The 25,088-nt window shown below is 38.8% G+C and overlaps 1 protein-coding gene across 1 annotated transcript in view; it reads right to left on the reverse strand.

Moving 5' to 3' along the window:
• The window catches only part of smad2 (SMAD family member 2), a 42,737-nt gene that overhangs the window by 804 nt on the left and 16,845 nt on the right, over positions 1-25,088 (reverse strand). The window contains 7 exon segments of the mRNA XM_030148806.1: positions 1-2,918; positions 14,618-14,762; positions 18,554-18,691; positions 21,901-22,113; positions 23,012-23,065; positions 23,255-23,329; positions 24,553-24,687. The exon segment at positions 1-2,918 is cut by the window's left edge and continues 804 nt beyond it. Of these exon segments, the coding sequence (XP_030004666.1) occupies positions 2,795-2,918; positions 14,618-14,762; positions 18,554-18,691; positions 21,901-22,113; positions 23,012-23,065; positions 23,255-23,329; positions 24,553-24,687 (884 nt within the window). The 3' untranslated portion in view covers positions 1-2,794.

Consider the following 25,088-nt stretch of genomic DNA (forward strand, 5'->3'; position numbering starts at 1 on the left):
TTAACTTTTACTTTAATTTTCCTTCATTGCTGGTATTCATTTCCAGTCCAAACCGAGGGACTAATACTAAAAACTTTAGCTTTTTGAGGGTAATGTTTCCCCTTTTCTCACCAACAAAGTCCTCCACTGTTAACTTTTTATTTTACTGTGCATTAAATAAAAGGATGATCATTGTGTATCCTGAATTATTAAACCTCTACAGACTGACGACAGTACATATGAATACTGGACAAACTAAACCTTCATTCTGCATTTTTATAAATGTACATTTCTTCCACATTTTGCTGTAGTGATCAATCCGATACAAAATAGTGAATGTGTTTACATGCAATGCCAACATCACTGAGCATCAAGTCATGTTTTTGTCACAGAGAGAATCAAATGGAATGTGACAGTATGAGCCAAGACAGTGACGTAAGTAATACACCGAGTGCCATTTACATATATTTACATGTCTCACTTTTCATGATATCAGTAACATTCTGCTCATGTATTTGTCTTTTTTTGTTTTTTTCCAAGGCTGCAATACAAGCAAGCGCTACACTTACAGTAAAGAGCCCATGACTGAGATAAAACATTGTGTTCTCCTGTGTGCATGTAAACACACTCACTGTTATTTAACAGTGTGAAACCGTATAGTCACGAGATTCAAAAAGCTGCAAAGCTGAAACATCCAGCGGCATTTGCACAGACGCTGGAATGTGCTATGTCAATAGATGAGACAGAACTAAACAGGATCAGAGTCTGGGTTTTTACCATTTAACATAGAAGGCTGGAATATTGAAGGTGAATACAGGATTCCCCAGATGCCCCAATTTCCATGGTCACAAAATAAACCAAATCTCCCAAAAGAGATTTGGTTGGTTTAAATATTACAAAAAAAACAAAAAAACAAAACGACACCAATTGGAGCTATTAGGTTTTCGACAAAGGGGATTTTCAGTGTATGTATTCAATCATATGGGTCACGCAAATGCTGGAAACTCATAAGGCTGAAAATGGAACTACCAAACAGCCAGAACAGCTGATTAACTCCAGAATTCAGCCGCTTTGCAACCGAATCAGGATTTCAGAATTAAAACTATGTGATGCACTGGCCAATTAGTCATAAAGCACACAATTGTAACGGTTCTCTGTGAAAGTGTCGTATCCTATGCTATATATTCCACACACCATCAAGCTGTGATAATGTCAAAAAGAGGGCGTATTCTAAAAAAATACTGATTTCTAATTAAAAGCAAAAAAGCTTTGAAGATTTTAAATACATTTATATATAGAAAATACATGAAAATACAGAGAGAAGTGTGAAGTAAATAATGACTTTGTAGTAGAACTAGCTTGTCAATTAAAGCTTCAATACTTGGACTTGAAAACATTTGGGCTATAAAATACTGATTTAACAACCAGCTGCTTTATGGATTTTGGGAAAGAAACCCAATTCAAACGCCTATGGATTCTCTAGACACTTTAGAAGCCAGTTCAGGGAAGATCAGTACATTTTTAATAGGAATTACTCTAAAAATAAGCCTTTAAAAATTTTTTTTTTTTTAACTTCCATTGGGCTTTTCAACATTCCTATTTGTAAATATCTCTTGCTGTATTTCATGTCAAAAGGCAACTTATTTGTAACAATATTAGCGGTGCAAGATCTGGGACAGTGCAAGTACAGTATAGGTGCTGTTTGGAAAGTCGCACACAGCAGGGCTTTTCCCAACAACGAAACATCAATATATCGGGGAACGATGTTTAAAAAACAAGTGATGGGAGTTCAAACAGGCAGCAGGGGGTGCCACTGCATTTTAAGACTGACTTTGTGCCAGTCTGAATCCTTCTCGTCCTATATGCAATACAACTCCAGCGATGATAGAATTGTGGATATAATAATGAGGAGAAAGAATGTGTGCAGGACAATATAGAAATAGTGCAAGTTGTTGGGTCATGAACTGTTAAAGTGGGGCTAGCTTTAACTGGTTTTTGTGATCTAAAAAGTTTCACTAAACTGATATTGGTTTTATATCGTTCTCTTAGGAACCGTTAGCGTATGTATTCCAGTTGCCACAGAACACAGAAGTTAGATATAACCCACACATGGCTACATGAAATCAGAAACCCATTATCAAACACCAGGGTTTCAGCCAATCTAATATCTTTAAAACAACAGCAAAAAAGGTGAAAATTTCACATAACAATGAAAAGGAAGTTGGTCACCAGAAACCAAGAAACACTAAAAAACACATGTAGGTGTGTGTTGACTTTGGTTGAGCGCAGGCCCGGAGCGGCAGTATTTGAAGTTTCCGTAAACGAAAACCTTGACGCTGAAAATGGAAGCTTGTGCTGTGGTTGGTAAGTAGTGAGGAGGAATGGCAGGCTAGTGGTCAAGGATTACATGCGCGATTGCTGCCAAAACGGCTGTCTGTGGCGTTTCCAATGAAGACAGTAAAGCTCTCACTCTGGTTTTGTGTTTCTGGATCAGAACTTCAATCAAACAAAAAAAAAGAAAGTAAAAATGCAAACATAAATGCAGCTTGGTCCTTTTTTGACATCACTCAGTTTTCATTTTGAAACTGAAGAGTTTGAAAGTTCCGTCCATGTTTACTGGAATGTCAGCCCACTGTCACCGCTCCCCTCGTGTCCTTCAGCAACATGGTTCTCTCATCCCAGGCCCGTTGTGTATCCTTTCGTTTTTTTTTTTCCAATGATGTTGTTAGTTAATATATCAGTTTAAGACTGGATGACAGTCTGTTTTAGGACACACTGGTCAAATGTTGTGAGTGTCTGCGTTAGCAGACCCAGTTTAAGACATACTGGAGCATCGCACGGATGGTGAACCCATCTGGGTCAGCACCTTATCCAACCACTGGAGGGGGCCGTTGAGATGCAGCTCGATCCAACAGGGAGTGCTGGTTACAGTCTGTCGTCTGCAGGGATAAAATACAAACCTGTAAGTGTTAAGTAGAACAAAATTCACATGTCTCAGATTAAATTACTACTATGAGAGGACGTAATCTCAAGATCCTTTGGTTTTTAATCCTTACAGAGCAACAGCTATTCTGGGACAACTTCCAAATGATTTTTTTCTGTACATGTAATCTTGATTTATCATCATCTGTTACAATATTACCCTCTGCAATTAGCATTTTTTTGTGGAAAATCAGGCATTTTCCAAGGTTTGATTTACTTTACATAGATGTTCACAGAAGCTCAGAGTAAATTTGTTGTTATTAGTTTAGTCAATCAGTCAAATTGTATTTATATAGCACCAAATCATAACAAAAGTTATCTCATGACACTTTACATAGAGAGCTGGTCAAAACCAGACTCTCAGTGTTTTATGTATGTTTTTAGTGTGGATGTATGGATGAAATTTCTATTTTCTGTAACCAGTCATCTTGACCAGGACAGTCTTGCAAAAAGATTTTTAATCTAAATGAGTCTTTTTTCCTCATATATATGAGGAAAAAAAGACTCATAAATAAAAGAGTAAATAAAACTGAAGAAAAAGTGACTTTCAGGAAAATATCTATAATCTAACTTAACGTATAAACAAATGTCTGCAAACACTTTCATTAATGAAACAATGTTGAAGAAGAGTTTCCATGTTCATAAATGAGCCTCTGAGTCTCAGTTGTCCAAATGGGTCATATCTGAACATCTGATGCTGCTAAAAAGCTGAGAAACTGCATTTTCCTACATTTTCTTTTAGAGGACTTCATAGGATTAGTGGTTCAAAAGTTTTTTTTACACATTTTAGATCAGTAGATACTTTTGGTCACCAGTGGTTTAGGTATTTAAGGGTTTTAACTCTTTTAAATAAGGTTAAATATGGTTGTAGATTCGATCCCAGCAGTACATTAATAGGTGAAACAGTCTAAATTATCTGTGGGTGTGAATGTGGGAGTGAATGGTTGATGGTTTGTATATGTCAGCCCTGCGATGAACTGGGGATGTGTACACGATGTTCCCCACCTTCACCCATTGGTAGATGGGGTAGGGCTCCATCATCTATGTCACACTTAAGGCTTAAGCAGATCCAAAATTTAATAAATGAACTTCTCTTGCAACCTGAAACATTAACTTTAAATAGAATAGAAATTTTGCAGGTAACAATTATTGGTAATGTGTGAAATCAACGCATAAAGACCCAGTGCTACTTTTGTGACTGTTCCAAAATTAATTTTTCTGTAGATCTAACTTTTCTTAAGCGATTTATCTCCATTTAAAAAAATTTCAGTGGAAATTAGGTATTTGCTGATATTTAATTTACTGATCATGTATTTTAATCATCATGCTGAGATTACATTTGAGGGTTATTACATCAAACTTAAGAAAAAGTAACTTTTTCAGTAAAGTATATCACTAACTGAACATAAACCAAGTGTCTTCAACCTCTGTCATTGATCAAACTCTATAGGTTTTACAGGTGAATCAATGTTTTAAAAGACAACGGTGTTTCTATGTTCACTACAGAGCCTCTGAACATTCAAATGGGTCACATCTAATGACCATGAAAAGATGACAAAATGTATTTTACATCAATTTACATGCATTGATAGGATTAGTGGATTAACAGTGATTTATCTTTTTTTTTTTTTTTTTTACTTCTTTTGGTTACTTGTGGATATTTGGGTCTTTATTGGTTAAGTGATGGAATGAAATTAAAGTGAAAAATCAGTGCGGAGGCTATGGATATTTGTACTGCAGGTTGATTCATCTTTAAAGGTTATTGCACAATACCCATATTCACATTCCCAATAGCATTAATAGGTCCTTCTTCCATTTATATTTGTAGTTCTTATGGTTTATCACACCAATGGAAGTCACTTCCGGTACAAGTACAGTTAAATCAGTGGTCTATTTACATATTTTAAATGTTATTTAAATGTTTCAGCACTGGAAAAGCCTTTTTGTGAAAAATCAATCAATGGAAATGTTCAAATGTAGCAGACTGCTCAGTGGCCCTGTCAGGCTTGGCCAATGCTCTACAGAAAGCGGACACATTGACTGTTAACCAGAGAGGATGTAACAGCAGATTAACCCTGGCCAGTGAGGACAAGCCAAAACACCCCCACAAACACTGCTGTGGATGGCACTGGTGAGAGTACAACAAAAAGCAGAGCCAGGAGCTAAACAGATGTTTGCTGGATGGATTGTTGGATGGCCAGAGAGCAGAAATTAAACAGACACAGGCCATGTAGTCAGTTGGATTTTACAGCAAAAGGACAAAAAGGGGATTTTTAACATTAGTGCAAATAGCAGCATGCATAAGCTTAAGTTGCAGCTATGTATACTAAAAAAAGACAGAGAAACACCTGTATAAATTCAATTTTCCTTTAAAGATGGGACTTTAGGTAATGATGCATCCAGCCCCTTTTTGAAGCAGGTCAGCCATGTTGCAACTGATTTGTATGGTAGCCCAGAAAATACCAACCAAACAGCCTTTTACATTAGGGTAAAGTGTGTTTATCAATCAATCCAACACATTTGACCATAAAGTTGAGCCAATTACATAACAGACATAATGTGACTGAGTATCAGTACATAGCATCAGTATACAGTGCTTTAACACATCACCCCCGTACTGCCTTCCTGTCACTTACAAGATCCAGTTTAAACTTTTGTGTTGTCTTATGTTCATAAGTGCCTGAATGGTTTGGTACTCCCTTACCTTTCAGAGCTTTTAACTGTGCATTCTGGCCAGAGAAACACGATCCTCAAATCACCTGATTTTAGACATAACAAATACCTGTCTAAAGACTAAAGGTGAAGGAGCCTTTTCTGTAGCAGGTCCAAGGCTCTGGAACACTCGTGTGAACATGTGAACAGTCCATTGAGCACTTTAAATATCTTTTAAAGACACACATATTTGTACTGGCTTTTAATACAAGTGTGTGACTTTTGTTTTATCTTATGGTTGTGTTTTTAGATACTATTTATCTTATTACTGTGTATCCGTTTTATCAGTTTTAGCTTATCTTGTATATCTATATATTTAGGGAACAAGCCTGTGGGATAAGTCTCTCACAATATTTGGTGCCACCTTAAACTGGAATTTGACCTCATCAGCATGCTCAAAAACTCACCAAATTTGGCATGCATGTCACGTCTGGTGAAAAATTTGATGCAATATAAAAATTAACCCTTTAGGTGCCAAAATGTGCTCTATGGCGCCATCTACATACACAAAAACGGCCCTAGCAGCCAGTAGGAATGTCATAGACATGAAACAAATGCCAAAATTTTGGTCTCATCGAGCCCTACAAATCATACACGGGGGTGCGGGGCATCACCGCTGAAATCTCGCTCCATCATGTCAGTGAAGCAAAGTCAAAAATGCCCATTTCTTCTAAACTGCCCTTCTTCAGATCCATTTATATTATTGAATTTCTCTGCAGAATTTATTTAGTTCTACTACATAAATGTCATTGCCTGTACTATATCCCCAATGGTACAATAAATCAATCATTATGGAATATGACATGTTTTTTTCATGAAGTATGTAAACAAAGTTTAGCTTTTATTCTTACAGACGATATCGAAAGAGAAATTCGGGTTCTCAGGAAAATTACTGCTTATCAATTAATTGTTATTCAATCGATAAGGTCAACCAACTAATGATTAATGGATTAATCAATAATTTGCATCGCTAATATCGGCAAAACTAATCCTACAAAAATCAGATTGGAAGCAAAAAAATCCAGATTGGGACATCACTAAATGCCACAACACTATAATTTGGACTTAACTCTCTTTCTCACATTTTGAAGAGTGACTTCTTCAGCTTTGGAGAGTTCAGCAGAGGCTTCGCAATAAGGTTGCTGTTGAAGCCTGCAGCAGTACCATCGCGGCAGTCTATGACCAGTGCTCATAGTAGTGCAAGTAAAACACTACTGTCAAGTCGAGGAAGTGCTATCTTATGCAGGATCTCATTGGCTAGCTGTTAGCCAATCATTCATTCATTTATTCATTCATTTTCTGAACCCGCTTTATCCTCACTAGGGTCACGGGGGTCACTTGGAGCCTATCCCAGCTACATAGGGGCGAAGGCGGGGTACACCCTGGACAAGTCGCCAGTTCATCACAGGGCTGACATATAGAGACAAACAATCACTCTCACATTCACACCTATGGGCAATTTAGATTAACCAATTAACCTAATAGTGCATGTCTTTGGATGGTGGGAGGAAGCCAGAGTACCCGGAGAGAACCCACGCAGACACGGGGAGAACATGCAAACTCCACACAGAAAGGTCCCATCCCCCGTCGATTGGTGTTGGAATCGAACCCAGGACATACTTGCTGTGAGGCAAGAGTGCTAACCACTGCACCATCGTATCGCCCGTTAGCCAATCAAAGTCAAGCAAATTAGCATGTTGAATATTCATGAGAACTGTTGCAAATCAAGCTAAGTCTTCCAGCAGGCTTTCTATACCATGTTACAATGGCTTGAAACTTGGTAACCAAGGCCTTTTTCCACAAAAAATATTACAGAGTCCATGGTAGAACTTCAGACATTACCACAGAAGTAATGAAATGTGTGGCAGAGCAACTTTAATTTTATCACTTTTACTTTATCTTTTATTTTTACCTATACCTTTGTACAGCACTTTGGCCATTTTGTGTTATTGTAAATGTGCTATAGCAACAAACTTGACCTTAACCTTGAACAGTAGTGATCTTGAAAAAGTCTCATTTTTATATGAACCACCGGTCAAAAGTTTTAGAACGCCCCAATTTTGATGGGTCGAGTTGCAGCAAGAAAGCCACTGCTGAGACTTCAGAATAAGAAAATGAGGCTTGCCTGGGCCATGAAACACCGCCAGTGTACTACTGAAGACTGGAAGAAGGTGTTATGGGCTGAGTTGCCTATCACACAAGGTGTTGACTCTCAGAAACTTGTCTACTGATTCTGTTGTGGCTTTGGGTCTGCCAGACCTCTTCCTGTCAGCATTTCCCCCAGTTTCTGAGTGCCTTTTGATGGTGAACGAAACTGTACCTACTGACACCTTGACTTTCTTGGCAATTTATCTGTAGGAAAGACCTACATTTTTAAGTGTTATGATGGTCTGTCTCTCTTCCATCATTAAAGCTATACCTACCGATGTGGCATTTCTCACAGCACTTAGTAAAAGTTTGAACATGAACAACCCGCCTCCCTCCAAAGCCCCGCCCCCGCCCCCTTCCCTCTGCCTGAGCTCTGAGGCTCCTCCTCCTCTCTCCTCCTCTCTCCTCCTCTCACCTGATGCGCAATGGAAACAGAGGAGGAAGCAGAGGTGGAGGTCCGGTCCGTTTTGGCGGACCCCTCCCTCAATAATCAGATGCATCATCCACCTGCCACGGGCCCGCGGCCCCTGTTCCATCAGTAGAGCCTGTATTTAAGGGTGTGATCTGTGCAGCACTGGGTCAGTGTCTTCACTGCAGTGCCCAGGGGATGGGCGCGCGCACTGTGAACGTGCGGCCAAATTTTCCGTGGACATTTGAAGTTTCATAGTCCATACAATTATCATCCTACATCATCTTACATTGTGTGACACCACGTAATTGCACCTGTATGAGTTCCACCGTCATAAAAGCTGACCTTTAAGCAGACCTGTTCAGTCCAGTACACCTGACTTCCGGACTTTTATTTCCATCCTTCATTCATCAGACTCCTGTTTGTTCCCCTCAGTTGTCGTTTCTGTTCATAAATCTGTTTTTTCCCTTCCACATGTGCATGTCAGTTCTATCCAAACACATCCTAGACAGTAGACTGGTCAGTGACAGGAGGAGCAGCACCAGTGAAGCGTCAGATTCAGAGGGACACATATCGGATGTGAGACAGCGATAATGGATCGGATGCTGGACGGCCGTAATAGATGATTGACAGGAGGCTCACTCAGGTTCGGCCAATTATTTTATTCGGACCGACTAAAATGATTGGTCAGACTTTTATCAGAAATATATGAGAATTAAACATTTTTGAGTTTCAATACCTGGTGGATTTCTTTTACATTTTAATTCGACACACACTTATTAGGAGCATTTTAAGTTGACAAAAGAAAAGTGTAAAAATGCTACATCATACGGTATAGCTTTAATTGCCCTTTCCTTGCCATTTTTATAGTAACACACTACTTTCTGCAGTACAATACTGTTCAAATAATGCTCACAACGGTATGGTACCAAAGTGTGTTCCAAAACTACTTTTATGCAGACAGAGGGGGTTGGAAGTAATTAAGAAACATTGGGACACCTGTAGGAATTGGTAGCACCAACTTTCGATGCTTGATCAACCTCCATTGCTGCAGAACTGCTTTAAGTTGTTCACCCATTTCTTGTTCGCCTTTTTGTAGAATTCTGAAATGTACATTATTTTTCAGTTTTGTTTAACCGTACCTTTTTTTTTTTTTTTTTTTTTTACCTCTGGCAGTTCACTGCTTTACCTTTTTACCATTTCAAGCTGTTCATTGGACTTTAACCGCTTGAATTTCAATACAAAACTGGAAAAATTGGGGTGTTCTAAAACTTTTGACCAGTAGTGTATATGCCTGATCATGGTCTGCAATTTAAAATGAGATTATCAGCACCAAAATAGGTTATTTTCAAATGCTACTTCCAGCGTCCCTAGCCAGGTCGGACAAGACTGCACTGCTTTACGGCAGACTTATGTCACTATGACAGCACACGAGGTTAGCAGTGGGAAGTAAGCTGAACGACTGAGGAGTAAGATGTGTCCTTTTTCCTAAAGAGAGGGATTTCTTGGATTTATTTTGCTTTGATGTAGGACACTGGAACTGGAGCTGGACTGGCAGAAAGAAAAAGAAAGTTAAACGGGAGAGTGAAAGAGCACAAACTAAAACACCGGTAAACCTCTGCATTGAACCAATGGAGAGAACTAAGGGAGTTAAAAGGAATGAAAACAGAGCTGGAGTTGTCTCTCTTCCTTCTACCCAGGTATAGAATGCTTCTGCTCTTTATACATGTGCATTGGAACACTGTATTTGACTATAGTGGCTGTTGGTAGCTCAGTCAAACACTTATTAAATGCTTCTGCATTAGCCGCAGGGCTAGCTCTGTGACGTCAGTAATCTGTATTTGGAGCATTGTTTCAGTCCCAAACAAAGGGCTTTGTAAGGTGAGACTGAAATGGTTCTGTATGGAGTTTAATGTTCATGCCAGGGCCTGGATACTAAACAGGCCTTCAGGAACAAGACAATTCTAAAAGTAGAATACTGTGAATGCAGAAGGCTGAAGCAGCTAGCACTGAACTGCTAATGCAGAATGATGAAGATGATGAATGACTGAAGTCATTTATGAAAATGCTTGAATACTTTGTGGAAAAGCTAGTGCAAATGTATATTATTGAGACACGTCTTAAACACCGGTCTGTGTGTAACACTGAGGAGCTCCAGAGTAAAAGACATAGAAGCAGGAGTTGGACTTCCAGTTTGGTTTCACTTTCGTTTTCATGCCAGTTACTAAACTACGCTACAAACAGACTTTATGAAGTTTGCTTTTTGCCTCATTTCAAATGACACTTTGCACCCTGCAAGTTGCTGTCTTGAAAAAAGAAATGAAGAGTTGTAAATGCACGCATTGGCCAGAGTTATGCCCTTACGACAGTAGGTGCTAGTGGTCATTGGAAGCGGAGTCTTTATCCCTTAAAAACACCACTGAATCCGGCCGAGGGTGTCGCTACAATCCACTTTAAAATGAATTCTCTGTTCAGGACCTTTAAGTAACCATTTACCCAAATGATTATCACAGAAACATTTGGTTTATGGTTTAAATTGTGTTAGGGACTTGAAGACCCTCACACGGGCATCAGTGTGTGAATGTCCAGCATGGACATGAGACACGAGTAGTTCAGGGACATCTGTGTAACAGAAAATCACAAGACACTTATGCAGAAGGATATGAGGCGTTTAAAGGGTTCGTTTTTGTTCTGGTTTTACCACCTGAGAAAAGCCCACCTAAAAATCAATATACCTTTATGTGTGAGCTATATTTAGAATATTTTTACTGCTTTTTCTTGCCATCATACAGTCTTGATCTACAGGGAACTGAAGCCGTGAAATGCTCTTAAACCTACAAAAATTCTCAGACAAAAGTCCAACTTTTGCTGCCAGGTTATTTCAGACTCAAAACAAAAAAAAAGAAAAATCTCATTAACCAATCAAATAAGCACTTTGGCAAAATGACATTCTTGTGAGTACATTGTTTCTGAAAATAGTGATAAGTATTTTAGTTTGACCCATCAGAAAATGAACGAGGTTTGGCAGAGTGTGATGGAGGTGAACTGAAAACACCTCTTATCAGAGTCATTCTTAAACAGTACAAAGTACAACTACACGTCAGCCGTGGAGATGGGTAGGCCTATTAAGGGCGTCTCAAAAATCACTTTTCTCTTCAGATCACAGTGTTATTTAAACCAGTTAATCTCCAACATGATAATAGCCCCCCAAAAAATTTCAGCAAAATCCGTCAACATTTGACCCCCCCCCCCGCCCCCCGCCCCAAAGTATGAAGGGCCCATCAAAGAACATCAAGAAACAGCAAAAAATGCTGTTTTTATATGCATCACCATGCTTAATGAATACTAAACGGATATTAAAGTGCCAAAAGTAAAGATATCCATACTGCATCACATGTGGTACCTGACTGACTCTCTTGTGGTACTAAGTCTCTTTGATAAAGAAGTACCAATAGAAACCAAAGCAGCCATGGCAAGACAACTGCAGGCCAACCCCAAACCTGCAGTATTCACTACAGGAAAGCCCACCTTTCCCACACAGAAGTTCTTGCATGGACAGCAGCCTGACCTGGGTGATCTTTTGGGACCCCAGTTCTGGCTGATATTTGACATTCTAGGCATGGACAGGGACATGGATGGAAGCACCCCCAGAGCAGTGGGAGGAAGAGCCACAGTACAGAGAAACAAGGACTATTGTCTCGGGTGACACGGTGGTGCAGTAGATAGCACTGGTGCCTCACAGCAAGAAGGTCCTGGGTTTGATTCCAACACCAGTCAATGGGAGTGGGACCTTTCTGTATGGACTTTACATGTTCTCCCCGTGTCGGCGTGGGTTCTCTCCGGTACTCCGGCTTCCTCCCACCATCCAAACACATGCACTGATAGGTTAATTGGTTAATCTAAATTGAATGTGAGAGTGAGTTTGTCAGCCCTGTGATGAACTGGCGACTTGTCCAGGGTGTCCCTGCCTTTGCCCCTATGTAGCTAGGATAGGCTCCAAGTGACCCTAGTGAGGATAAAGTGGGTTCAGAAAATGAAAGAATGAATGAATGTCTTGAAGCTATCTGTCATTAACGATGCTGCAGAAAGAGATGTTAAGGACATCCAAGATTATGCCAATGCACCCATGGATGGTGCCCATAGAGGGAACATCATCTTAGTGTCTGGTTCCCACAGAATCAAGCTACCAGAGTTTCTCAAGAAAGAAATGGAAGAGAAACTATAGAGCGAGTAATAGCTGAATAAACTGTGAAATACACATGTATAAAAGTATGTCCAGATTATCAGAACCATGTCATCATTAAAGTCTTTAATTTATGCAACCTTAAATCTTGTATTTAGCCTTACTATTTAAGTGTTCAGCTATATTTGTCTTTAACTAAAACCTGTATTTTGCTGATAAGGGGGTTAAGAAAATAGACATTGTGTTCAACTAGATTTACTGTTCTGAACTTCTTTCTATTTCAAGTTTTTAGCCTATAATTGAGTTATTTTATGTTGAAAATCACCTTATTTTCATTTATATATCACCTGATACAATAACCTATGAAGTCAATATAACAGGGATGCTGTAACATACCAGAAAAAGCTATTTGTGGACACTTAAAACCTCATTATATGTGATTTTCTAGGTTAAAATGAGCATTTTTGGCATTTTTTCTTACTTTGTGGTAGGGGGGTGGTCAAATCTTGACGGATTTTGCTGAAATTTTTTAGGGGGGGCTATTATCATGTTGGAGATTAACTGGTTTAAATAACACCATTATCTGAAGAGAAAAGTGATTTTTGAGACGCCCTAAGGCTTATAGTGTACCTGTACTGGTCATGCTTACGACATTCATAGTGCTTTGTGTATTATTTATAAGCAAGAGAGGCGCAAATTCAGTATAATTAAAAAAAAAAAAAAAGGGAGTAGCCATAAATACACCACACTGGACCTTTTTATTACATGAATTACACATAGGTCAGAGCCTATGGGGAGCAACCATTGCCAGCCGTACATGATGTACCATCGTTGATTCCAGGTGATCAAGTGAGAGTAAACAAGTAGCAGTCAGTGAGCAAGATTGGATGGAAAGTACATGTTCAAGACGCAAACTATGGCTTGCTAGCTTTGCACTCCGCCATTGTCCTAGAGACGCGACCCAGCACTGGCCGATAATGTGTCATCTTAAGGCAAAGACACACCAGCCCTATTTTCGGCGGTCAGACATTGTCAGGCAGTCTGGTGAGGTTGGTGACATGAGTCTGTTTGGTGTGTTCCGAGCAATCGGCAGTCGTTAATGCCGTCGCCAGTCTTTTTGGCCAGTTCAACATGTGTAATCGGCCACTACCCATCGTTCAGTCGGACCAACCTGATTGGTGGAGGGATAGCCCTTGACTAGAGAATCAGTGAAGGAGAAGTTTACATGTGAATACAGCTAGGCCAAGGTACTTCACACTATTATTGTCTTCTATAATAGGCCATTTACTGCTTGTATTTTATCTGAATGAGTGACAGTCAGTGTAGACTATGGACTTCATTCATTCCATGAAGTGAGCACTATTAGCATTCTTAGCATAGTGCAATTTCTTTTGCCTGCGACATCTTTCTTCTTCCACAGGAAGAAGCCCGAGAGCTGACAATGCCATTATCTTCTTATTACTAGCCATCTGTTCAGAGAGTACAACAACAACCCTTCTGGACTACTCAACACTCTCTACTGACAACAATGACTGACCGCGAGCTCTGGGTTTTGGTCAACAGGGATGTTCTGACATTTCTGGATTTACGTCTCGCGCAAGTGCGGAATTTACATTTGAGTTGGTAGTCAATTTGGTGTGTTCTTCACACTTTTTTGGCTACGTTGGGGAAACTGGCTCCAACTGATCAGTCGGGCTACCTTTTCTGGCGACGGTCAGCAGTCGGGCTGGTGTGTTTTCGCCTTTAGACTGGTGTCTGCTCCACCAGGTCAGTGACCAGTCCATCACAGCCCAGGTGATCGGACAATACAATAATACTGCGTCACTACCGGTGCTGGAACACCCCGAGACAGAGGTAGTACGTCTCTGACCATGACTTACTGATAGAGCAGTGACTTAGTACTCACATGTACTTGATAGCAGGCTCTGACATAAGTTACCTGACGGAACCGCTAGTATTATACGTGATCTCTTGAAATAGCTAGCAATGAAAATTCCCTTCAGGTACCCTGTAAACAGATTTTCCTATGGGAAGTTGTGAGTTTTCACATTGAAAATGGAAATTTTTTACATATGGCTCCAATTTTATGCGCATTATCACCAACATCGGTGTGTTGCATCACAACTGCAGCATATGATTCCGTTTACAGCTCAAATATGTTTTAATGTTTTTTCACTTTAAAGATGACAGCAAAACTCACTCACCTATATTCTGCTCCCCAGCCCTTGACAAAGCTCATCCTGATGGTGCACATCCTGGTTAGCTGGTAGACGGCCTCAAACCCCTGGTTGACTGACTGGGCCAGCAATGCAGCAAACTCCTGGTTGTTAAAAATCTTCAGATTACAGCCTACAATAAAAAACAGAGTATATGAGGTATATACACCAATTATCAGAATCCAAGCAATTGTAATAGTAATAGTAGTAATTTTTATTTGCGTGATCCTCTATATCAGGGATGTCTAAACATGTGGTCTGTGGGCCAAAACTGGCCTGCCAAATGGTCCAATCCAGCCAGTATTAACAGTCAATGGTGTTCATGGGCCACATACAACTCAATGTGATCTCAAATATGAAATCATAACTCCAAAATTTCTTTTAGGTTTAATGTGAAAAAATTTCAAATTACATTATTATATATATATATATATATATATATATATATATATATATATATATATATATACACACACACACATACACACACATACATATACATATACACCCACATTTACAATTTATCCTGTCACAATAACATATGAATGACCTGAACAAATATGAGAAACCTGACATTTCTTCTGAAAAGTGCAATTTTAAACATATTCTGCCTGTTAAATGTATTCTGCATTTGTAGATCCACTGAGATCTGTAAACTGTGTTAATATTAAGTTGAAACATAATATTGTTGACACTGAGATATTTCAGGGTGTCCATGGTTGTTCAGATTATTCCCATTGTTATAACATAATTAAACTTACATACATTAAAACAAAGACAAAAATTTGGATTTTTATTTATAGGCTATTGTTTTTCCAGCTCCACCCACTTGAGATCATATTGGGCTGAATGTGGCCCCTGAACTAAAATGAGCTCAAGACCCCTGCTCTATGCTATGACTTGGTAAATAATGTGATCGTAATTAGAATTAAAGCCGCAAGCGGCATCTAAAGGCCCTCGCCACGGGCACGTCCAGTACAAGTATGTCCATCGTTCAGCAGGTGGCGCTCTAACCCCAAATTTTAATGTCTTTTGATGAATGGGTGTAGGCCTGGGAGATTAACAATTGACTCAAATTTGAGGTAAATTGGTGTTCGTATGTACGAACTAAAGAAATTTTTGCATAAGTAAATCTGTAGGGGGCGCTATGCAGCCAAAATTTAATTTGTTCCACTGAATGGGTGTAGGCCTGTGAGATGTACCACTGACTCCAATTTGAGCCAAATCAGTGTTTGAAAATCTGAACTGATGCAATTTTTGTAAAGGTAAATTTGTTGGGGGCGCCATTGTGTGAATTTTCAATGTCTTCTGACAAATGGGTGTAGGCCTGGGAGATTGTCAACTGATTCAAATTTGAGGCAAATAGGTGATCGTATGTCCAAACTAAACCAATTTTAGTAAAATTTAATTTGTAGGGGGCGCTATGGAGCCAAAATAAAAAAATTTCAGATTAATGGGTGTAGGCCTGGAAGATAGACAACTGACTCAAATTTGAGCCAAATTGGTGTTTGTATGTCCGAGCTGAAGCAATTTTTGTAAAGGTAACTTTGTAGGGGGCGCCAAGTGCAAAATTTCAATCTCTTCCAATAAATGGCTGTAGGCCTGGGAGATTGACAACTGATTCAAATTTGAGCCAAATCGGTGACTGTATGACCAAACTGACGCAAGATTTGTAAAGGCAAATTCTGAAAAAACTTCGCAAATTTTGCGACCTTGCACAAAAACGGTACAACTGATCCAAAAAATTCGGCTAACTTTTGATGCCCCACTTCTCTAGATACTGTACACCACTTTTGAGCTCATTTGGCCAAACGCCCAAGGAGGAGATAGTTAAAATACGACGTCAGCGAAAACGCTGACTCAGCATTTTGGAAATTTCAATCCAATATGGCCGACTAACGGTTGGTTTAGGGGCATGGCCATAAAAATATTTTTTGTTTGTCTCCTCATGATGAATCTGTGTACAGATTTTCATGGCTCTACGACAAACTTTACATTGGACGTGGTCCCATTGACGTAATGTATTTCCACTTTTCAAGGGGGCGCTGCCGCAACATTTCTTTACCGACATCTACGAAACCTATATGTAAATTCAATTTCTCGCATTTCTGAATTTTGGACAAAATTTGGTGAGTTTTCGTAAATGTTCAGGGGGTCAAAATTGAGCTCAAAGCGCAGGAGAAAGAAAAATAAGACAAAAAAAAATAATAATAAATTTTAAAAAATAATAATAATAATAATCTGAGCAAGAACAATATAGCCATTTCTATGGCAACCACATATTTGGCCTTATTTGAAAGCTCTCAAGGTCCCCCACATGTCTGTAGGGTCACATGTCACGTGTCGTGCACTTACACACACGACTGACCCCGACTGGGCGTGTCCCATTGACTCCCATTCATTCTGAGCAGGTGTAAATATGTGGTTTGCGCACGTCATGTACATTTTCGGAAAGGTCTCAGTGCCGTGAATGTAAATATGTGTGAGAGTGGCGACAGTGGTGAAAGGCGACCGCGTCACTGGCGATTTTGTACCCATGCGCCCACCGCAGACTCAATAGGCCCTGCGCCGGCTTTACTCGGCTCGGGCCTAAAAAGTCTACTGCTAACTAACTAAAACCATCAAGCTGAAGTATTGTGAATCTTGTGATGTGGGTGTGTAGTTTGTCGATGCTTATTCTCCCCAGTCAGATCCCTGAGTGTGTACAAGGTCCTTATGTTTCCTTTCTGTACAAATCTGCACCTCGCTACTGATACTGGTCACACTGCTCATTTGGCCAGGAATGAAATGTTCAAAGTTACACGGGTACAGATGAGTCAGTGCCTGTGTGGGTGTTGAGAAATACTGTCACATTGTGGAAGGCTTTACTGTTCTTCCTAAAGCTTCTTCTTATCAGTATCAGGAAAACCAACCCGTTTTTCAGTTTGGACACGACTCATTTCTATCTGAAAGGTCGGCGATTATGAAACTACAGTTCAGTCATACTTTGGTCAGATGGTACAGAACAGATTTGTGTTTTACATATGGATTCAAGCAGCTTCATTCTGGTGTTTAGGCCAACGGAGATTCAACTACGCAACGTGGAAAACTGGGATGCGATTCCCAGTCAAAGCAGCAATTTTTTCTGCAGATTTTCAAAGGAAGGGGGGGGGGGGGGGGGGGGGGGGGGGGTGTCAAGGGCACCAATATGTAAATTCGGCATTTATATTTATATCTCAAATCAGCATGAACAGGACATCTTACAGCTGTAGCCATGATGTGTCCTATTATTTTTGTCCATATAGTTTATAGACATCAATATTTTCTTAAACTTTAATGAAGATTTCTCTTTCTAAGTGAGATGTCAAGAAAGTAGATGGGTAGTTGTGGTACAAAATTATTATTTACAGTCAGAGCATGAAAAATATTTTACAAATTTAGAGGTAGAACATTTAAAATCATAGTCATAATCATAGATTAAAAAAAATCAATGTTGAGAGATATTAAGTAAAAACCATCTATGAGGCATTTTGGAAGCACAGATTACAATTTAAACAAAACTAACCAATGCAATGACATTTATCACAATATAAAACTATATTATGACATTTGTCAGTATTATTTTGTATCCCAGACCTGTTAGAAAAGAAATACCTGAATTCAATGTGTCCCAATACTTTTGTCCATATGGTGTACATGTGTTTCACTTATGTGTAATCAAGTATATGGATACAAAACCACAAGAGTGCCAAGACATCCTATTAGAAACCAGGCCGGAAGCTGCTGTAGCAGAAAGAGTAGAGATAACTACTAGACCATTCTTAATGCAGGACCCTTTATCTGTGCTGCTTTATTTAATACATCCATTGTATCGCAAGTCATTCATTTATATACAGTATTTCCGTTGCAACAGATAAGTAAGTAGCACTATGCATGTTTAAAAACCTGATGGTATCTTGCAGACTGTGGCCGGGTGCCAGCCGTATCGCTGGTTGCAGTTGGGACTCTGGACAAAAATGGCACTATCACTGAGGCACTCAGCGAACACCTCCCCTCCAATGTAATACAACCGCACACCACGACCTGCCAAATGAGACAAAACAATGTAAGGACAGAGTGACAAAAACAACAATGGCAGATAGACTTTCAAGGAGGCCTAGATAGAGCAGAGTTTCAACTGAGGGTGGGCTATCTGGCACTCTTACATCCAGATTAATCTAATACATTTCCACAATTTCGCATTTTGGTGAATTGTATAGAATGTGTCATTTTATGTTATGTTGTCCTACTTCTGTTTCCATCTTCAAAAAGAATTTAATATCTGTGCTACATCAGCAATCTGCAAGAGCTGTAAAAATCTGATCTGTGTTGCTGCTGAGCGGACAAATAACTTGATGGGTGTGTCTTTCTTTACCAACACAACAGATGAAAGAGATCAGATCAGACAGATCAACTTCCCAGGCCTTGATATGGAACTGGTTGAAGATACATCACATGTAATGACAGGAATAACCATACATTAGGAATTTTTATTGAAGGCTTAAAGAAGGCTTTCGATACAATTGATCACGAGGTTCTACTATCAAAAATGGAGAAGTATGGCATAAGGGGGGTGGCTCTAGACTGGCTGAGAAGGTATATAAGTAATAGAGCTCTATATGTACAGGTAGGTCAGCACAAATCAAGGTGTCTGGACATTGCCTGTGGTGTCCTGCAAGGGTCAGTGCTGGGTTTGAAGCTATTTATTCTATATAATAATGATATCTACAAAGTCTCTGATTTATTTAAATGTATCGTGTTTGCTGATGACACAAATATTTTATGTTCTGGAGAAGACCTACAGCAACTTTTATAAATGACCCAGAATGAACTGAATAAACTTAAAAATTGGTCTGACAAAAACAAATTATAACTAAACATAAGTAAAACAAAATATATGTTATTTGGAAATAGAAAAGGTGAGGTGGAACTGGAATTAATGATTAATCAGGTAGCTATTGAAAGGGTATATGAAACCAAGTTTCTGGGTATTTTGATTGACCACACGCTTTACTGGAAACCATACAAAAGATATGTGTGCTCTAAAATATCAAAGAGTATAGGAATAATTAATAAAACAAAGTATTTATTACCACAAAAAGCTTTACATATAGTTTACCGCACAATGATTCTGCCATACCTGTCTTATTATGTTGAAGTAATACGTATAAATCTAACTTACACAAGATCTGCACACTACAAAAAAGAGTTGTAAGGATTATTAATCCTTCGGGCTACAGAGACCACATCAGTCCCCTATTTTGGAAATTACAAATACTAAATTTTTTTGACCGAGTTACTATTATACTATTTACTATTAACAGTGGCAGTCCTACACAAGGCTAAGTTAGTTAAACTACCTAGCAATCTGCAAGACATGTTCAAAATGAGAGATGAAGGCTACAATCTAAGGGGTGAACATAACTTCATTTACCCAGCAGTCCACACAACTCTGAAAAGTATGTGCAATTTTGTATATGGGATTAAGTTATGGAATAAACTTGATGACACTGTAAAGTCATGTAAAAATACACTGCTATTTAAAAGTAAATACAAACAAATGTTAAATCAACTAATACATTGAGTAATCAGACCACTTTCATGTTTTGGTATGTGTAATTGGTGTGTAATTGCAGATATTTTTGATGAGTTTATATGTAGTTTGGGGTTTATGCATTATACCCTGCATAGTTCATTCTCTATTTGTTTATTGTCTATTACTGGCAGAATGGTTACACAATTGTGATACAACCAATACAAAGGTGCCATGACTAGTAATTCATCATTATCTATTTTGATGTGATACATAGCTGATGAAGGAATTATATTTGGTTTTGAATCTGTCACTGAAAGTAAGGAAGGGGCAGGAGTTAAGCTATTGCTTCTTTCAGTCCATTCTCAAACTGTGTTTATGAGTTGATTCATATGTACATTTATGTTAAATTTATTGAATTTCATTACTTTTTTCTGCGATTAATGACCATTGATGGGTGCATATGCAATCGACATCTCTTATTGTTTTTTTAAATTATTTTTTATTTTTTTACTTCAAAGTTTGAGATAAATAAACTAAATAAAAGATTCAACAAAGGTCTCGTGGACCTGCTTATAAAACCAAAACAGTTGATGCTGAGTGAGGCATTTGAGAAGTCGACAAAGGATGAACAAATCCAGAAGTGAAATCATTAAAATGGTCACTATTACTTCAGCTGAAAACTTTTAAGTTGTACTGAATGAGTAAGGTAAGGTAAGGTATAGTAAGATGCTTGAGGAAGTTTTTCCTCACCACTGTCACCAAGTGTTTGCTCCTGGAGGATTCTGTTGGATTCTGTAAAATGGCTTGAGAGTCTGGTTTCAACCCACATTATATGTAACGTGTCATGAGAAAACTTTTGTTATGATTTGGCACTATATAAATAAAATTTGATTTGATTGATTTATATACTTATTGATCCCACAAGGGGGAGATTCAAATGTACAGCAGCACAAGAGGCATCAAATGCAATAGAAAGATAAAGAGAAGATAAAAACAAAAACAAATTTAAAGTGACTAAAAATTAATAATAATAACAATAATAATAATAATAATAATAATGTAAAGTGTGCTAGTGAGTGACATTAACAGATGCAAAAAGACTGTTAAGAGCAGAATGGAATTCAAACTAAGCTGCTGTTGTACAGTCTGATGGCAGTAAACTGTAGATCCATGATAGGACATGAAGCTCCAAGTATTGTTTCAAGTCTGTCATTCTCTGCCTTTGTGTAGAGTGCCCACAGAAGATTATTGCATAAAGTCCATTCTGGGATGCTCTTTTTCTTTGAAAGAACACATATTATTTTATTATTAAGTTATTGTAACCCCGCAGTTCCAATTGTCTGTTGATCAATATTTATACAACAAAAGAATGAATTATAGTAAAAATAATGCTATCTTTATTGTAATATTGTGTTTTCATCAAACAAGAGAAATCTATCAGTTGTATCTTGTCTATAGAACATTTCAGCTGTGATTCTCATTTAAAATATTAGGGCATGATATTTTATCCAGATCTCCCACCCCTTGTTTCACTCTTTGAGCATAAATCATACAGCATGTGTTCATCAAACTGGAACAACTAAAAGTTTTTATTTAAATTTCACCATTTTCACAGCTCAGTTCCTGACCTTTAAAGACATTCAAACTTCTACAAAGCCCTAATTATACATGATGATCTACATTGGTATGAATTATTCAGGTGAAATGTTTCTGATACCTATATGTCTCCTTGTCATTTCAACAGTTGCATTTCTGTTGACATTGCTGAGTAGTCCTAAACAGAAGCGTTCAGAGTTGGAGGGGTCGGTGAAGCCATCAACGGTCAGGGATGGCTGTGAGGCATGAAACGTCTCTCCGACCCGCTGGTTGAGCTCATAGTAGGCTATAGAGCACCAGAAAGCTGGTTCGCTGTAGGTGACCGGCTGGAGGTCTAGTAAAAAAAAAAAAAAAAAAAAATTAAAAACAGTGGATGACAAAGGTGTGGTCTTTTACAATCCTCAGAACATACAGGGTGTCCACAAAGTCTCTTTACAATTAAAAAAAAATTATTACGAAAGCAATTGATGAGATATTAGATTTGTTCTATGTACTCAGCGGTTATCAACATCTTTAATCACATTGCATTTGTGTCAAATTGAATCTTTGGTAAATTTTTCTGTGACGACAGATCCATTCATGCGAATGTTGACCTTTAGGCTGACTGTGTGTCACCACAACTGGATGACCTTCAATCAACCATCATTTTCCAGGTAGACGGTGCACCACTACAATGGGAACTGCATAGTGGTGGGTTCCTAAATCAAACATTTCCAGACCGGTGGATCGGAAGGGATGGCCCAATTCCCTGGACACCACATTCACCAGACATCACTGTCCTGGATTTCTTTCAATGGGGTTATGTTAAAGATATCGTGCATCAAACAAAGATATGGGACATCAACAGCCTGAAGTAAAAGATCACTGATGCCATTGATGAGTCTATACCACAGCCAACATGGCAACAAGTCCACTACCATCTGGATGTGCTTCGTGTAACTAATGGTGCCCATATAGAGGTGCATTAAATGAAGCGAAAAACTTCAATATCTACTTTCCACAGATTTGTCTATTAATAGGCTTCTGTAATACATTTGTTCAATTGTAAAGAGACTTTATGGACACCCTGTATATTTGCCTGGACTTAACTACAGGAATGTAATCCACTTTTGATAGGTGATGACTTATGACTTCGGGGAGTAATAAAGATCAAAATTAGTCACTGGTATTTTCCTGAAATGCAAGGAAACAAATCTCAGGAGGAAATAAGACTTTGAGTATTGCAGTCTTACCTAGGCCGTGGCTGACAGGTGACAGAGTACTTGGTGACAGTTCTGCTGGTGAACCTGGCAGCAAAAAGACAAAATATCAGAATAACACAAGACAACTTTACTGTAGTCTGTTGTGCACTTAAAGTCTTGGATATTATGTGGCTGACTGTTCTGGATGACAATGCAAACATGGATTTATGCAATTGTAAACCCTTTCAGTGTGCTTTACAAAACACACTCTAGCTCCCTACTTAACTAGTCTACCTGATTCCATACTTTGATTCATCTGTTGGTCGCTCGTCTCTCCATCCTCACTTATGTATCCAGGTGGAGGAGTCTCTAAACACAAAAATCAAACAAACATTCCAATAGTAAACACTTTGTAAAACACAGCACTGCATATAATGAGACTTGATTTCTGCTAGTATTCAATTACAATAATATAATGCATTACAAGTATGTGCATTTCATCAGCAGGTCCCCAGGACACGTAAAGTGAAAGATACGCAACAGGTCATAGTTTAATGACATCATAGAGTAGCATGGCATCATGGGAGCAGTTTTAGCCAGCATTGGGGATGAAAATATGTCTGACATGATAATTAAGTTTATAAGAGGTAACACATTTCAGTTGTATTTATATTACATTTAGGGACATTTAATCACATTATATAGTTTAATTTTAAAGATGATGCAAGAAATATTAGCTAGAAACAAATCTAATAGTAAGTTTGCCATTAACTGGGCACTGGTTCGATCAATCAGTCAAGTTTTATTTATATAGTGCCACCTCATAGCAAAAGTTATCTCATAAAACTTTCCATTTAGAGCTGGTTGAATCAGATTCTTAAAGCTTCGTATGACTTTCATCACCAATTTTTCATCAAATCTGTAAAACCTGAGTCATAGCTTAAGTATCACGAATCTGCAAGTCTTTCCGTGATAACACACCGGAATCTCTTCGCCCACGGTGAACAATTTTGAAGTGTACTCCGCCATAAACACTATATGTGTTCACAAACATAGCCGGTAGGTCACTCAGGCATTTTCGGAAATTTATTGAAACGTGCATTGTGGGAAGCAGCGCTCCATGCAGCCGCAGTAGCAGCAACAACAAACATGTCAACCAAGCAAAAGTGGGTGCATGAAACTCTGCTTTCCACTATGCACGTCACAACAAATTTCCGAAAATGCCCGGGTGACCATCCGGCTCTGTTTGTAAACACATACGGTGTTTATGGTGGAGGACACTTCGAAATTGTTCACTGTGAGGGAGGAGATTCAGGCAGTGTTTTCCTGTAAATGGAATGAAAGAATAAGAAATTTGTCTTTGAACATTGTAGGACACAGAATATATTTGATATTTAAAATACACAAGGCAATGAAATAATATAAATACAGGCCTGTTTGTTCAAAATGTTTGTTGAAGTATTACATAGTATACCTTTTCTTTGTAAGACAATAATTATTAGAGGTGAATTACAGGCTTTTGTTGCGTGTGATTAATGGATAAAAGATACACTTCCTTCGTGTTTTTGGTCTACAGCTCCCTGTATACAAACCTGGTATATAGTTATTGGGGGGGTCTATTCCTGCAGGGAAGTTGGTGTTTTCAGGGATGGAGTTTGTAAAGTCATCTAGAGGTGGAAGTTCTGTTAAAATCTCTGTATGGCGTGGCACCAACACTGGAGGCAGAACTGGAGGGAAAACAAAAACAGCATCAGAATAGAGGGTATGCACATACGTCATTTCCCCCCCGGGCCACGCCCCTCTACGTCAGACTGAGTGGCAAAAACCAACCTGCTCAACATGACGGAGTATAACAGTAAACACAGCGAGACCGGGAAAATGTGAAATATGAAATTAAATTAAGGACAATTGGACTCGACATGGATCCGTACAAGCTACCAAAGAACAAGTGGTCCACGAACATTGACATGTGGCCTGAAATCGCGTATCCGGACATCCAGGGTGTAGGGGATCATCGCTATTTTTACCTGAAACAAATATAAATGGTTTCATCATTACTGACAACCAGGGGCTAAAACTAGGCAGAGAACCAACTGATCCAAAGTCCATTTACAGTAGACCGCGTACT

The sequence above is a fragment of the Sphaeramia orbicularis genome, chromosome 12 (genome assembly GCF_902148855.1).
Source record: "Sphaeramia orbicularis chromosome 12, fSphaOr1.1, whole genome shotgun sequence".
Taxonomy (NCBI): domain Eukaryota; kingdom Metazoa; phylum Chordata; class Actinopteri; order Kurtiformes; family Apogonidae; genus Sphaeramia; species Sphaeramia orbicularis.